The sequence below is a fragment of the Anguilla rostrata genome, chromosome 15 (genome assembly GCF_018555375.3).
Source record: "Anguilla rostrata isolate EN2019 chromosome 15, ASM1855537v3, whole genome shotgun sequence".
Classification (NCBI taxonomy): domain Eukaryota; kingdom Metazoa; phylum Chordata; class Actinopteri; order Anguilliformes; family Anguillidae; genus Anguilla; species Anguilla rostrata.
Genome location: NC_057947.1, coordinates 4,184,179 through 4,200,006, shown reverse-complemented (window position 1 = coordinate 4,200,006; position 15,828 = coordinate 4,184,179). Strand labels below are relative to the sequence as shown.

The 15,828-nt window shown below is 43.5% G+C and overlaps 1 protein-coding gene across 2 annotated transcripts in view; it reads right to left on the bottom strand.

Annotated features, from left to right (window-relative positions):
* Positions 1 to 1,875: 1,875 nt before the first annotated feature.
* LOC135240336 (beta-1,3-galactosyltransferase 1) overlaps positions 1,876 to 15,828 on the bottom strand; it is an 87,716-nt gene continuing 73,763 nt past the window's right edge. For both annotated transcript variants that reach the window (XM_064309686.1, XM_064309684.1), the window contains one exon: positions 1,876 to 4,428. In XM_064309686.1, the coding sequence (XP_064165756.1) occupies positions 3,177 to 4,160 (984 nt within the window). In that variant the 5' untranslated portion in view covers positions 4,161 to 4,428 and the 3' untranslated portion in view covers positions 1,876 to 3,176. The remainder of the gene's footprint in view (positions 4,429 to 15,828) is intronic.

Sequence of the window (15,828 nt, the reverse complement as noted above, 5' to 3'; positions counted from 1 at the left end):
ATCAGCCACCTTCCAACGCAGACCGAAAACTTACCTCAACACCACACCTCAGCTCCTCCCCCCTCCCAAACACTTCTACCGGCTCTAAACGTAATCGTGTGCCATTTCTTTTTTTCTTTCTTTGTTTCAGAGCCTTTGGGTCTTCGCTTCCTTTTAATGCCTGCCCGAGCGGTTTTGTTATTGTTTGTGTAATTACGTTTAATGTTCCAGTAGGATGACTGATAATTGTCAATTGAATTTACGCATCTTACACTTGGCTGTATTGGGACTGTACTTTAATATGCTACACTATCATTTCTGCACTGCAGTCCCTGCAGTCTTTGCACTGTAATGTCTTATTAAATGTCAGTAAAGCAAAAGTATTGGATGTGGTAAACAATACATATTATAAAATCACATTGAGTTAGTTAAATACACAAAGAAATATAAGCAGCAATACAGAAAATATTATTGGCTTTTACTTGATACTGTAAGAATTGCAGCATTTTACTGTAGGATGCTTCTTGACAACATGTCAACTCTACCTTCCACAGAAAATGCTGCGATGTGATTTCTGTGGACGTATGGTTTCCACAAGGCCAGTTATTGCTCCCATCAATTCGTTTGGACAAAGTTGAAATTCTTTAGTTTCATTTCAGTTGCAGCTTTATATTTAGGGATTTGATGAATTCTCCAAAAGAAAGCTGGACCATAATGTGCAGACATTATTTGAGTTTGGTGAAACGCGCTTCGGTTATGAGTGCCATTCATTTCTCTAGCTCCCATCTGGTGGACTGCATTAGAGATGATAGCCGCCCGCACCTGGAGCTAATGGCTCATGGAAGATTTAGAAATGATGGAGCAAAAAGGGGGGATGAAGGCAACAGAATGGAATTATCAAGCAGACGTCAAGTCAAGCTGGACCCGATAAAGCTCTGAAAACAGAAAAGTCTACATTGATAGCAACGCGTACCGTGTTACTTTAAACTGCGGTGACTGAAGTTAAGTGAGATTAGGCTTGTTTAGTACTTGGCTGTCTGAGCGTCTGGGAAAACCAGGTTTTTCCTGGAAGTACTGCTAGCAGTACGAGATGAAATTTCCCTCTAGACCACAGTTTCACAAAGTTTAAAATCGTCAGTCTCTCTTTAGAGATCTTAGGGTGGAAAAAAACAGTGGTAAGTGAAGGAGGTAAACAACAAATTTAACTGAATCACAAACTGAGGAAGCAAGAAGGTTTGAAACACTTGATGCCTTTTCCTCATCATGAAAGACACAGAATATTCTAGACTACTTGCAACAAAAACAGAATATAAAACAAGCACATAACTTAAGAGAAATTAGTCAACAGTTAGAACCAATTCAGAAAGAATTATAATCTGAAATACAGATACAGATAATCTGACTAAATAATCATTAGTCACATGTTACAATGAGTAGAGTACTACTTATTTGAAGAACAATGCTAAATATCAACAGAGTGCAATACTTGAAATAAACTGAGCCATCCGTCACTGCATGGTACAATAAGCAGAAAGGGACTTACCAGTGAGACCCGTCCCTCGAACCCTGTGCGCACGCCTTGGTGTATTTACTGTATTATAAGTGCACGGAGTGGGCGGGACTGTTCTTCTGTAAGAAGGGGGTGAGAATATCAGGGCAGTATATGAGGTCTAATTAATTAGCACACACTATTCTTTGAAGTGGGGATATGTTACTGGGCTTTTAATAAACTTCTTTGTGAGAAAAGTAACAAGTTCACATGTACTGCTTTCACATGCGATTAAATGTGCAAATGAGGTTATTTTTCACCGCGAGTCTGCGAGCTACACTCGAGCGTTTGTGTTTACACTTTCTGGGTACGATGCAAGTGAAATAAAAGTTCACGTAACAAATGAGTAATTCACAAGTATGTATATTTTTAATGTAAAAATGACATACTGTACATTAATATAATCCTCTTTAGGATAGTCAGTTGTTTATCTTCTCTTTCACAGTAAACTATGGCAACAGGTCATAATACTGAAGAATAAAAAAATTATCCATTTTTAAAGTAAACTCCTAGAGAATGCAGCAGTTGTAACATATGTCCGTTTCAGGAAAATGTATGAATTTGTAATAATTTCATTAGCAGTTATTGACTGAAGATTGATACATCACATACACAAAAAATACATTCACTTAGGACGGTAAATGGTTGCTTTAGATCATTTGTAGAGCATAATAAGTACAGTATGCCTATTTATGCATACAAGTGTTCTTCTTCAAAAAAGTATAGATACACAAAATGCAGACCAAATCAGATATGATTCAAAAGAATAACATCAATTCATGAAAGTAAAAAAAAAAAATCTAAAAACTCTAAGATAATTTGATTCAGCAAAAATGGATTTCAATTTCCACAAATATATATTTAAAAAATCCAGGACACTTCACATGAATTAAGCATCTGTTGATAGATTTACACAACTGATCTTGAACACTGAGCAACAAGGATGATAATCATCATCTTACAACATTGTCTTAAACATGTTTTTTACTACTGTACATTCAACAAAGATACTGTTCTGTATATGTTTTTATATGACAGATTTAATGACATTCACCCGTGGCCTTGAACTGCAGAAAAATCCCGTTGGTTGCACCGGTACACCAGTTTGTGCTAAATTGTGATCTACACTGAAGCATTTCTTTCTAAGCGGTATTCTTTAAATATGGGTGACACATACTACCAAAACAACGTATGAGACCTTGGCTTATAGCACAAGCCTGGATTTTTACACTGAAAAAGAAATAGTGCCTGTCATTCCACGTCTTCCATTCCAACCAGAAAACCTGTAAACCTCACACTTAAACAAAGGTATTGTACGCGCATGTTGAAGTAGAGTATGCCGATAGTATTACTTTGAGAATGCCTGTCGGATCAGTTAATTCAACTGATTGCTGCTGCTGCAGCTTGTTGGTTCTCTGCTTTATTTCAGAATGAGCATTAAAATACTATTTCCAATTTCCCCTTGATTTAAGTGCAGAAAGGCAAGTAGGACTGCCTGGACTGGACATGGACTATTTCCGTATCGGTGGATGGGATCACTTAACAGCAGCCGCCAAATGAAAGTAACCAGGGATTGTGCGATGCAGGCCCGTGATGATGCCTCAGCGTCGGGTACAAAATGAGGAAGGGTCCCCCCCCCGGCAGGGCCTCAACACCGGAGGTGCTTTTTGCTGGACATGTCGTTCCAGACCCTGTGCATTTCCTCGGGGGAGATCTGGTGCACGGTGATGACCCGGCGGTACCGGCAGAGGCTGTAGGCCATCTTCCAGTGATTGAAGCCACTGTTCTGGAAGGGGTGGATGCCCAGCTTGCGCAGGCAGAGCCCCACGTACACGTCCTCCAGGTGGAGCAGCCGGGTGTGGAGCGACGTCTTGTAGATGAGCTCGGCCACGTCCGCCGAGAACACGTAGCCCGTGCCCGAGCAGAACGGCGGGTACTTGCTCTCGGGGTACAGGTCTCGAGGCATGTACCACTTGCTGCGCACGTCCCGGATGGGGCCCCCGTTTATCACGTACCCCGTGAAGTACCTCCGCCTGGGCTTGGTGGCGGGCTTGAGGAGCTTGTAGACCAGGTTGTCCATGTTGACGAAGATGTCGCTGTCGGTCTTCATGACGTACTTGGCCTTGGAGCAGAAGGTGGCCACCCACCTCATGCCCATCAGGGTCTTGAGGGTGAGGTTGTGGTAGGAGTCGACGAAGTCCTCCACCACGATGTCGTGGAAGATCTGGCTCTCCTGCTCCACCATCTGGTTGAGGACGGCGTCGGTGTTCCGGCCCAGCAGGAAGAGGGTGACCACGCCCACGTCGCCGAAGGCGCTCTCGTCGCCCCAGGTCTCGCGGATGGCCTGCCGCGCGTCGAACTCCTTGTGCGTGGTGCTGATGAGGATGACGAGGAACGGCGCGGCGCTCTCGCACTTCCCCGGCTCGTTGATGACGAAGTCGAAGGCGTGCGGGTTCAGCGGCCGCGTCCGGATGTTGCCGAAGGTGGCGTTCTTCGGTTTGGCGGCCTTGCGCACGGGCACCGAGATCTGCCCCGCGTAGGAGGACGTCGGGCGCGACACGCTCAGGTACCACAGAGCGCTCGCCCAGCAAACGACCGTCAGAACGTAGAAGCACGAGACTTTCGACGGCATTGTGTTGCACTCGCGCGGCACGCTGGATTTTAAGTGTCCGTTCCCGTTCGCGGTGTCACTTCCTTCAGGGCCGCACCGTGCCGGTTCCACGTCACCCCTGACATTAATTGCCAGGCACAGGTAAGTGTGCGAGACACAGGCGGGATTTCTCCTTGAAGAACAGAATCATTTTTCATTTGTTTTCGCGTTCGAGCGCAAGACTGGCCTTGGAATCTTCATGGCTCTCTGCTTTCTCTTTCTGAAACTTCTCTTCTCCCTCCATTTAAATCTAAAAAAAGAGGGATGAAAACTTTATTACAGACAGAAGTAATTATGTCAGCATAACTTATTATCCTGCTCCTGTATCCTATTATCCAATAACTGTTTTTAAAATTGTCCATAAAAATAGTTAAATATGGAACTTTCTCCATGATTATGGATATTGTGCATTGCCAATGATTATATATATGTGCGAAGATTTAATTCACATATATTTAATTTGAGAATTAGATTTCATTTGTTTTATGTTTTTTTTATTTCCTTTGCTTCAACTACAGTCAATAAAACAACAATATAGTATCATTCTGACAATGATCTTCAACATCAGCATGACAAACCATAGCTTAGCGTTAGAATGAAAGCACTGCGATACAGTTAGCAAACTTAGTACTTTATATCGCAACCTCAAATGTCAGTAGATGTCTGTACATCTGAGAATCATGTGAGGATGTGATTGGACACTCATAATGTACGTGTAAAGAGCCATATACCATCCACGTACCCAGATCTTTAACATAAAATTAAAAGCAAAAACACTTCTCTTCCAAATGAATCTGTTCTCAGACAGATAGCCATTAAACCATGATTAAACAGTGATTAAGCCAGACAGAAGAGCATCATTAGAAAGGGAACAACATGTCCCTAAAGGTACTATGTCCACACTGAGAAAACAACATGTCCATCAAACTGAAACACTAACGCCCAGGTACAAAGGATTACCCACCGTTGTTCTACTGCAATGCACAAAATGTCATTAGGCTATGGTAAGCATTTAAAAGATGCATGATATAACAGGGTGATAATGGTGAATCTTTCTGCTTATACACATGCATGCATGCATGAGCACACGCACGTACACACACACACACACACATACACACACGCACTCACATACACACGCACACACACACACACACACACACACATACACACACACGCACGTACACACGCACACACACACACACATACACACACGCACGTACACACGCACACACACACACACATACACACACGCACGTACACACATACACACACACACACGCACATGCACACATACACATGTACACTCGCACACACATATGTACACACGCACGCACACACGCATGTACACACACGTGCGCACACACTCATACACACACATGCATGTACACACGCACGCACACACGCTCACACACACATACACACACATGCATGTACACACGCACGCACACACATACACACACACACATGCACGTACGCACGCACACACACACACACACACACATGTACACACCGCCACGTCGCACGCACACGCACACGCTTTTTGAATAGGACCCAAACAATAAAAAATCGAAGGCTCGATATGCCAAATTTAAATAACTGCTCTTTGCAATTTAACAGAAATGTACTTACTTCCTATTATGGAAACATTTGAATTATCTTAGCGAGCATTTGTTAAATTAGAACCAAACCCCATTCCACAGGCTCACATTAAGCGTACCGGCAGTTTGCCAGAAGCTCAGAAGCAGTTGGTCGACTTTGATCATGTTTTATGTAGATGCTTTGTCAACCTGCCGCTGGTCATTTGTGAACACACGACACGCAGCATATTCTCCAGGCTTCAGCCAAGTTGCCCAATTTGAACGTCCCCTTGCCACGTGTAATAAATAGTTCCTGGAACCCGTTTCTGATTTCTGATCCAGGAGTGCCAATCCATCAATCCATTGAAATAAACTGAACCATAATCCTGATGTTACTCAGGACAGATATTCATAAATTGGTTTTATCGTCCCCGTGAAATTTAAAATGAATCACTTTGCCTGATAGGCACACGGGCCAATTTTGCTGTCGTTATTCCAGGACATATTTCTGAAAGTAAATATAATAAAGAATTAAGAGGAATGGAAATCAAACAACTTGTTTGTCCCATTTTCCCTATCACTGACTTGCTGAGGAATTGAAGGTGATCATGTGTCTCCTCTCTGGTATACGAGCACCTTGGACCTTCAGAGTGTCGGTTAGGGAACTTGGCTTGTAACTCAAAGGTTGCAGGTTTGATTCCCAGCTAGGGCACTGCTGTTGTCTCTGTGAGCAAGGCGCCTAACCTACATTGCCCCTTTAAAATATTCTACTGTATGAATAGATCATATGTAAAAATGTGAACAAGGCTAAATGTCCATAATGTAACATAAATGCAATGTAATTAAACAATTGGTGTCATAGAGATGCCCTTACCTTTTCCCACCAAATCAGTGCTGAACCTGCTCACTCTTAATTTGTAAAAAAGCAAAACACAAATGCTTTTGAACTAGCGCATTTCATTTTGAGTTATGCACTACGAGACTAAATTCCACAGACGCACTACAGATCGTCTGAAAGTTAAAGGACCCTCTGATAACGAGTACGTGATTAGACTGAACGCCGCTGTGCTTTGATCTGGCTCTGAGTATAAACAGGGCCGGCCTGTCTGTCTGTCTGTCGATACCCCTCACGCTACGTTAAGCGCGTCTAATCGGAGATATCGCGTCCCCTTATAATAGCACGGCCGGGGAAGACGTGCCCGCCCGCCGCACCACTTCCAATGACAGTGTGATCGAGGACCAAGAGGGATCGCAGCTCAGCAGCGGACCTCCTCCATGGAAACGAGACAGTCCAGACGAATAAGGAAAATCGTACAGGTGCGATTGCTCGAAGCTCCTAGAAAGTCATACTCTTGTCCTTTCTGAACCTGTCCAATTCATTACATTACATTACGGGCATTTAGCAGACGCTCTTATCCAGAGCGACTTACACAACTTTTACCTAGCATTTTTACATTGTATCCATTTATATAGCTGGATATATACTGAAGCAATTTCGGTTAAGTACCTTGCTCAAGGGTACAACGGCAGTGTCCTACCCGGGAATCGAACCTGCGACCTTTCGGTTACAAGCCCAGTTCCTTACCCACTGTGCCACACTCCGTCCTCCACTCCTCTTGACTCCAATTCAGTTAAGAGTACCAAAATTGGTGCGTCCAGATATACGAGATGTTTTCCAGACAGGTACTGCAGAATGAGTCATATCCCCTCAGTCATCTCTAACTTCCTGATATCTCTGAGAAAAGTTCCATTGTTTATCTATTATTTATTTTAGCAGTCTCAATATCTAAAGAAAAAGCTTGTATTTCAAATGTGTCTTGTTCCCGTACGCTGAATACAATCTTGAAAATACTACCGAGACGGTAGAGAAGCCATAAGCAATATTGATTTTAGTTGAAACAAGTTTTTTTTTTTTTCCAGCAAAAAAGAAAAAAATTAATAACATCCATTTTCACCTATTTGACCCAGCGTTCCTTTTATTCATTTGGAAGAAAATCGGTGCAAACAGGAAATATAAAAATGACAGAAATGAGGATTTTATGGACATTCATTTTACTGGAGCTAAAAAATAACAGAAATGAGAAGGTGTTTTGAAGGGATACTGGTAAGATGATTATACCTCTGTTTTTAATAGAGGTCACCATTAGGTCTGGAAAGACTGTTACTGAACATGGTGCAGGATTTCATGAAGGACGGGTACATGGCACATAACATTGCTGAAATCGCTGCATTGATGTATTTCTCTTTTGGTTAAAACCGGGGTTCCCAAGCTGTGGGTCCTGACCCCACGTGGGGTCGCCTGATTTGAGGATGGGGGTCGCCTGAAAATTTTCTACACCGAGTTAGCAGACCAAGGGAATGAGGCAAGAAACGAGTGCTGAATTGACCTGCCATGTTTAATAAAAGCAACATGCAATTAAAAATAACAGGCTCAGTTGTGGGTGGAAGGCCCCATAATGTCACTCTCGCAGTTGTAGTCAGCTGCATAATATAATTGCCAATTCATATTGGGAGAGAAAGGAGGGAAAACAGTGCTACATCGGGGCGTGTAAACACTTTGTAAGCTTTGCTTTCCAAACCACACACCACAAAGCAGTGCCTTGGGCTAATTATGTATCTCTCTGCGAGCAGGGGTGTCTGGCGTGTGGATGGCATTAGAACTACAGAATAGAACGACTAGTTCTCCAAAGCTTCGCAGACCACATAAAAGCCTGAGCAGTACATTTACTTTCATTTGCAAAACTGCGTGCGAGGAGCACAAATCATAAATATGCGGCTTATTTAGCTCAATGCGCACACGAGGGGAAGCCAAGCGCGGCGGGTTCCGATGCTGGATCGCACAAACCGGATTGGCTGAGAAAATCCGCACGCCGCGGTCACGTTCGGTAATTCGCTTTGAGCTGTGGTGTCGCCTACCTCGCCTTCCAGGCGCGGTTCTTGTCATGGCGAACCTTCAACGGCTAAATCCCATTTAACGGCTAAATTGCCAGGCTCTAATTCGAGCTGGAAATGCATAAAACACGCAGCCAACCCCCATGGCGGCAATCTGCAAAGCAGAACGTCCCAGGATGAGTTAAAGGGCCCAGATTTCCAGCTGAATATCCACTAAGTAATTGGCTTGTGCTCTATGTATATCTGGCCAAATATCTGCAGCCAATAGACGGGCTTATTATAGTATCTTGGGCATTTTTACCCTGCTTTTTTTTTAGTCCTTTAACCACAATTATGAATGGAATTATTTGTTGATGTGTACTGTTAAAATAAATTGCTTGATGTACACAGCCAAATATTTAGTGTTAAATCAATTAAGTAGATAGAATATATTTTACTCTGAAACAGTATGTTCGATCTCATTTAGACTCAAACACTGTACTGAAGGGGTGGCTAGTAACTGCAAGCTGAGGCCCATATAGTATGACTCAAACGATGCATGCACTGACAGTATTTCAGAACTAAAAGGATCAACCAAAACGTAGTGTTCCAAAGCACTTCATATTTCAAACAGTTTCATTTTTATGTTGTTACAATACAGTATGCAATCTAAATGCTGTTTTTTTCCCCCCCATTTAATACCCAAACCTCTGAATTTGACCATAAAGTGCCAACAATCACTGCTGCCGTCCTGTAATTATAGAAGGCTTGACGGACAGGGACTTTCGTTGCCATGGCTACAACCAGCCGACTACAACGCACAGATGTGTGAAGTGAGACCACGGGAAATAGCAGCGGCCTGACCCGCCGCGATCCGCACACGCTGAGGCTCATTTTAACACCCGCGTTGTAGCGACGCGCAACGGCGCCGGGACACAAAATCACGTCCGCGCCACACACTTAGCAGCCGCCCGTGAAAGCAGAACTCGTTTGGACTAAATACTGCCGCGTGTATTTCAGTTCAAAACCGTGCCAGGTGTCGCGATGAATGGGTAAATCGAACGAAGGAAGCGGCGCTAAATAGGCCAAAGGCCAGTTTGTCTCGTTTTGAAAGGTTTTAACATTTGAAAATGTTCAAACGGGAAAAAAAACCACCAAATCCAAAATGTCAATCAGATGCTGGGACAGAGCAACAGGCTGCATAAAGCGATGGTTCCCAAACCTGTTCCTGGATCTCTCGTCACTGTACGTTTTCATTTCAACCCTAATTTTGCACGCAAGACTATACTAATTAGCAGCTCAATGAGATCACTAGCCGTAGAATGAGGTGTGTTTTGTTGGGGTTGGAGTGAAAACCTACAGGACTGTAGATCTCCAGGAACAGGGTTGTTTACCACTGGCATTAAGATTAGGCTACACACCGTTTTTTGTTCCCCAATGTAATTAAACAAGCGCGAATCCGCAATAGCTGCGACCGCACACGCGCATGCATCCACGCACACACACTCACACAAACACGTGACCTCTTCTTTGGCTCGTGACCAACCTCTCCACAAAATCTTGTGCAAATCTGTGAATCCATTCGGGAGTTATGCGCCTTTTTGTGATAGGCCATGCCCCCTCTCGGTCAATCGGCCTGAAAGTTACTCGGCTCTACCTTCGGTCATGACCAACCTCCATGCCAAATTTCAGCCTCCTGGGGTGAAAACTGTGGCCGCTACGGGGTGGGACACTTTTGTGGACCAACCGACCAACCAACTGACCGACCAACTGACGGAGCTATAGAGCTGCGGTCGCAGCTAATTATCAACACCAAACATTTAGAAGTACTGCAGCTCTTCGGCAGACTTCCAAATCATATAAGCCACGCCTTTAAACGTACTGTATCGCATGACAGAAAATAACACCATAAAAAGTAACAATAAAACTTTAACAATAAAAGTATTGAATTGTTAATAAAATAAAGATCGTAAACCTGACAAAAAGCCACAACAGCTCAAGACATCACCTATATGTGGTTCTAATAAATAAATTGCCATTGGGAGCGAAAACAACGTGGCAGTTACAGCACATCCGAGTTTGAGGGTTTCCTCGATGAGAAACCCACAGTGGCTGTATACTCTCACGCCTCTCCTCCAAAGAGCCTGGTAGACTGTGCTTTCATTAAAAGCCCTCATATGGAAGGAGGGAAGCCAAGCCAATCAGCCAATCAGCATTCGGCCACAGCTGTGCACACCTGTAACCGAGTGTGAAGGCCCGGCTGGCCTAGGGGGGCGACAGGAAGCTCGGACAGCTTCCAAAAAAAAAAAAAAAAAAAGAGGAGCAGCCTGCTGTTCCACCCCAGGCATCCAGATGTCATATTCCACTGCTGGAGATACAGAATAAAAATAAACCCGGACTGCCATGCATCTCCCTGTGCTGAGCACTTTGCTTGTTAGTATGGCCATATTGAATTTTCTGTCCATATTGGACTTTTTATAAAATGCCCAAATCTCTATCAAGACCATTTAATATATTAAAAAGCAACTTTCACTAATTATTTGGAAACTCATCTTTAGAAACTTCCAGAACATAACACAATGCAACAAGCTTGCAATAAAACAACAATATTGGTAAAGCATGCCAGCATCAACAGACAGCACATGTACAGCCAAATGTGCAAATTAGGTATCAATGATAATGGTTGGACATTGGAACAAATCTTGATATGTAATGCACAACATGTGTTATGTCACATGACCCCCTTTTTGCAGCTGGGAGCTACATCTTAATGTAAAATTTTCCAAGTACACATTTAAGTAAACATTTAGGTTTATAATCTGTGAAGCTACTGATTACTGTGCTCTATCAGTAATCAGTAGGACTCCCAAAAATATGCTGTAAAGGCATAATTACGTTTATTTATAATGATTTTTGGCATTTAGCAGATGCTTTTTTTAAAAACTTACTGTACACAGCTTTCCTATTTTTATCCCAGGATCCATTTATACAGCCGAGTGGTTCACTGAAGCAATTGTGGTTAAGCACCTCACACAGGAGCTCAATGGCGGTGCTCCAGCTGGGAACTGGGACCCCCAACCTTTAAATTACAAGCCCAGTTCCCTAATCACACTGCCACAGTCACACACAAATGCAGAGAGAGGGAAAGAGGGAGTAACACAGACCGCGTACTGAACCAACAAACATGGGAATATATGGATGCGTTGTGCAATTACTCACTTCCAGGCAATGTGGGAAGTTCCCTGATTGGCCAGGGCACAGTCACACCTTCAGCTTGATTGGTAAACCCCACTTGCCCTGTGGTTGTTGAAATACAGTACCTAAAGTGATTCGGACACGCCTCTTTTTGAACCGCAGCAGTACTACCACTTAAAACATTTTACATATTTATAATACACCAAAAAAAAAACCCCTTGCATATGAATAATAATTTTTTAATTTTTTTTTTTTAACAAAGTTACAATTTTGGACTCGAAAAGAAACATGGTTAAAGTATATTTAGGCCTGAAGTTTTTATTTTTGTATCAAGGTTCTTTCATATAATTGTAGCGATTTAAAAAAAAAGATCTTTCCATCATTAATTACCTAACAACTTCACTTGTATCTTAGTGCAGTTTCACCATCAGATCATTATCAGATTTGCAAGGTATAATAAAGCGTTTAGGTTATACATTTTTTGTCTTGATTATGAATATTTAGAGAAATACAAGGTAGCACACCAAATTGCATAGATGTTAAACCAATAAGAGTAAAAACTCCAGAGGAAACAAGATTTGCCATAATTTATTGTACATAAAAGGGGAAATCTGTAGGAGGCGTGCAGCACACAAAGAAAACCATTCGTCAAAAAGTGACACCCATTCCCCCAGCCTCCAATGGGGCTCCGCAGAGACCGGACTGCATGGACGCTAATTGTATTTCCCACTGTTCACAAGAGGGAAACCGCTTGATTTATGACCGAATGCAGATTTATGGACATATCTGTCAAACGCCATGCCAATAAAGACATCTCTGGCTAAACAGATGCCAGGTTCAATTTACAACTCTGTAAGTAAACGGAAATGAAACAAACGAGGCCCCAAACATCGCTCAACCAGGCTGACGGACAGCACATACGTTTGCTGTGTGTGGACATTAAAATTCCAATGGTCTGTCTTAAGCCTGCATGTACATTTCCCCCTTCCTATTTGGTCCACCTTTTATTGTAATACATTTTATACATGAAACAGCATGTGCTGTTCAATATGTTACATTTAAACTCATCATATGAAATACATTGTAGCATATCTATCAAAGCAGTGTGTGCACTGAAAGTATTCAGGTTTGGTATTTACTGAAATGAAAAGTTTCTTTTTTTTTTTTTGCACGAATACTTATCTAAATATTTATTCACCTGACAAAGAAATGTCATTGTAAAAAGTGCCTAGATATTAAAGGGCGGAAATTGAGAAACGGGTTCAATCCCGAAGACGATGGCGAGGCACTTTTGCATTGACGCTGCATTGCAAGACAAGACGAGCCAGTTAGCGCAATCAGCGGATAGGAAATGTGAAACTAGGGGGTTTACAGTCTTTCATATCTACGTATCAAAGACGGCCCCGCAGAAACATTTCATTGCCTGGGCTTCACGTCCACCTCGACAGCTGCAGTGGCGACAGAGCAGAAACGGTTCTGAAAGGAGGACAGGGGCCCAGCGGGCAGTCAGGCTGTTACTTATCACCGCCGTTCTCTGGACAGCCGGGTTCGTGTCACGGCTTCCTCTCAACGAAACGGCGCACGGAGGTCTCGACAGAGGTCAGCTTCCCGTTTGCCCTTTTCTCCTCCGGCATTTTAATTAAAAGCCCGCTGATGAGCACCCTCGCCAAGGTGAAGGTGAGGGCGAGCGCACTCGCGCGATAACAGATTACCTGAACGACTGCTCATCGAGGGCTGACATCTTACCGCTTTTCCGACAAAACAATAATGTAAAGTGAGACAACGCTAACACAATTAGACACAGTATGACTTTTCTTCAAAGCGCAGTGACAAAAAGGCTTTCTCCCGCCCCTTATTAAATGGAGACAGAACTGTCTTGTCTTTTTTTGTGAAATAAGATTAAAAGACGCTGTTGCTTTGACACGTTTATCGACGCAGGCAGATGAAAATTTGTACCGACTCTGTGTAAGCAAAGCTAAACAATGGGTATGGTCCTAATGAGCCAGCTAGCCTGCATGTAGACATGAAGTCTTTATATCTGTTTTTTTCCTGATCGCTGGAACAGCCCAAAATGTAGCAGATGTCTAGCACTATCACACTGTTTATAAAATTCTAATAAATTCAGTGTTTACTAGATCATGAAATTGAACCAAGGGCTGCAGCCATTTTCTGTAGATTTACCAAAGTTTCATGCACGTAGTCTACAATGCTTGCAGAGCATACCCTAAGCTCCCATACATGATAAAAAAAGAAAGATTACAAGTTAGACGTATGTTATTATCCACCATTTAAGGAATGTAAAAACCACAAATTTGAAAAAATGACAAGGAGGAAAAGTATTGTAAATTGAAGGCAGAAAAAAGCCTTTTTGAATAGACATCAATGACAGACTGTCTGGCAGGTCCTCTCATATTAACTTACACACCTGTGGTGAAGCTTTACAGCTAGGTATACAAGACTGCCACCAGAAAATAACACCATTTAATAATCACATAAATAAGCCAAAAAGTTTCAATCTTTGAGCCTCATGTCAACTTAAAAAGACTGTGCTATACTGGTGATAGACATACCTTGCCAACCCTTTACAGATGGAATATCAGCCATCCCTCAACATTCATTGCCAATGTTATCTTTTTTACACCTTCTTCTCTCAATTTGTTATGCCCAGTTCATGCGTACAGCTGCAACCTCCACTCGAGTGCAGACAAGCATACACACTGTGTGATGTCACACTGCTTCAGTTTACTCTTTTCAATTGCAGACCACTAGTCAGACACTGAATTGGAGGAGTACGCTTAAGCATGGCAAGCAGACAGCTGTGCAAGCAGACAGCTGTGCAAGCAGACAGCTGGCACCCCACTGAGTGTGGGGTTTTGGGGGGGGGGGGGGGGAGGTGTCACTGGGGCGTGATGGACCCGCTATCTGGGTTCCTTCCCAAACCCAGGTGTACACTAGGTTCGTCCAGCACTGACACGATTGGGACCTGACACCAGACAGTAGAGCCCGTCCAATTGTTACAACTGCTTGCACATACTGCAGTGAGCAAACAGCCAGGTTTAGCAGTAGGGCAGCAGTGCAGTATAATGGGTAAGAAATTGGTCTTGTAAGCTAAAGGCCGCAGGTTCGATTCCTGGCTAGGACACGGCTGTATAAATGGATGCAATTTAAACGCTATTCAAAAAGTTGTGTAAGTCGCTCTGGATAAGAGCGTCTGCTAAATGCCTGTAATGTCATGTAATGTGAACCAACAGCTCACCACAGTCGCCCTGTACGTGGCGAATCTGACGCCACGCAGCTTCAGTTTAACCGGAAAAAGAGGTATCTCCATGAAGGCGGAACGACATCACGCTGCTATTTCTGCGTCGCGTTTAAAAAACGCGTATTTCCAGACGGACCTCGCGTGCGCACTATCGTTCCAGGCGGGAAGAATCTCTTCGGCGCAGAACAAATATGTGCTTTGTGGAAGCCGAGAGCGGAGCCGGAGTCGGAGACAGCGCAGACGCAGCCGACAACATCGCAAAGCCCGCCGCGCTCCTCCGGCGGCTGCTGCGCCTTTTAAGACAGACCTCGAGAAGGAAGTGACAGCTCGATTCATACGGGCGATACACTTTAACGTCCCCGACCCGCCCCGTCGCCGCGCGTTTGCGGTGTCGGGCGTTTCGGCGAACGTCTCGCGCTCAAGGGGCGCGCTGTAACTCAGTCGATAATCCCTCCTTCTTCCTGCACGGAACACACTTGTTGAAAAAAAAAAAAAAAAAAAAAAACAGGTACACGCGGCTTTTCTGCATGGGTCGGATTTAACGGAGGATTAGCGGTTTCGCCGGCCGTTCCGTATTCAGCAGAGCCCCGTCGTATCGTGCGAGGAATCCTTTTCACCGGGGTGAACAACTCGTGCGGGGTGCGCAAAGAGGGGCGAACATGGTCACAATCAAAAAATCCATAACACTTTAGACAAAAAAAACAAAGCATTTTCTATGCCGTTGTAGGAGTCTGAATTAAACATC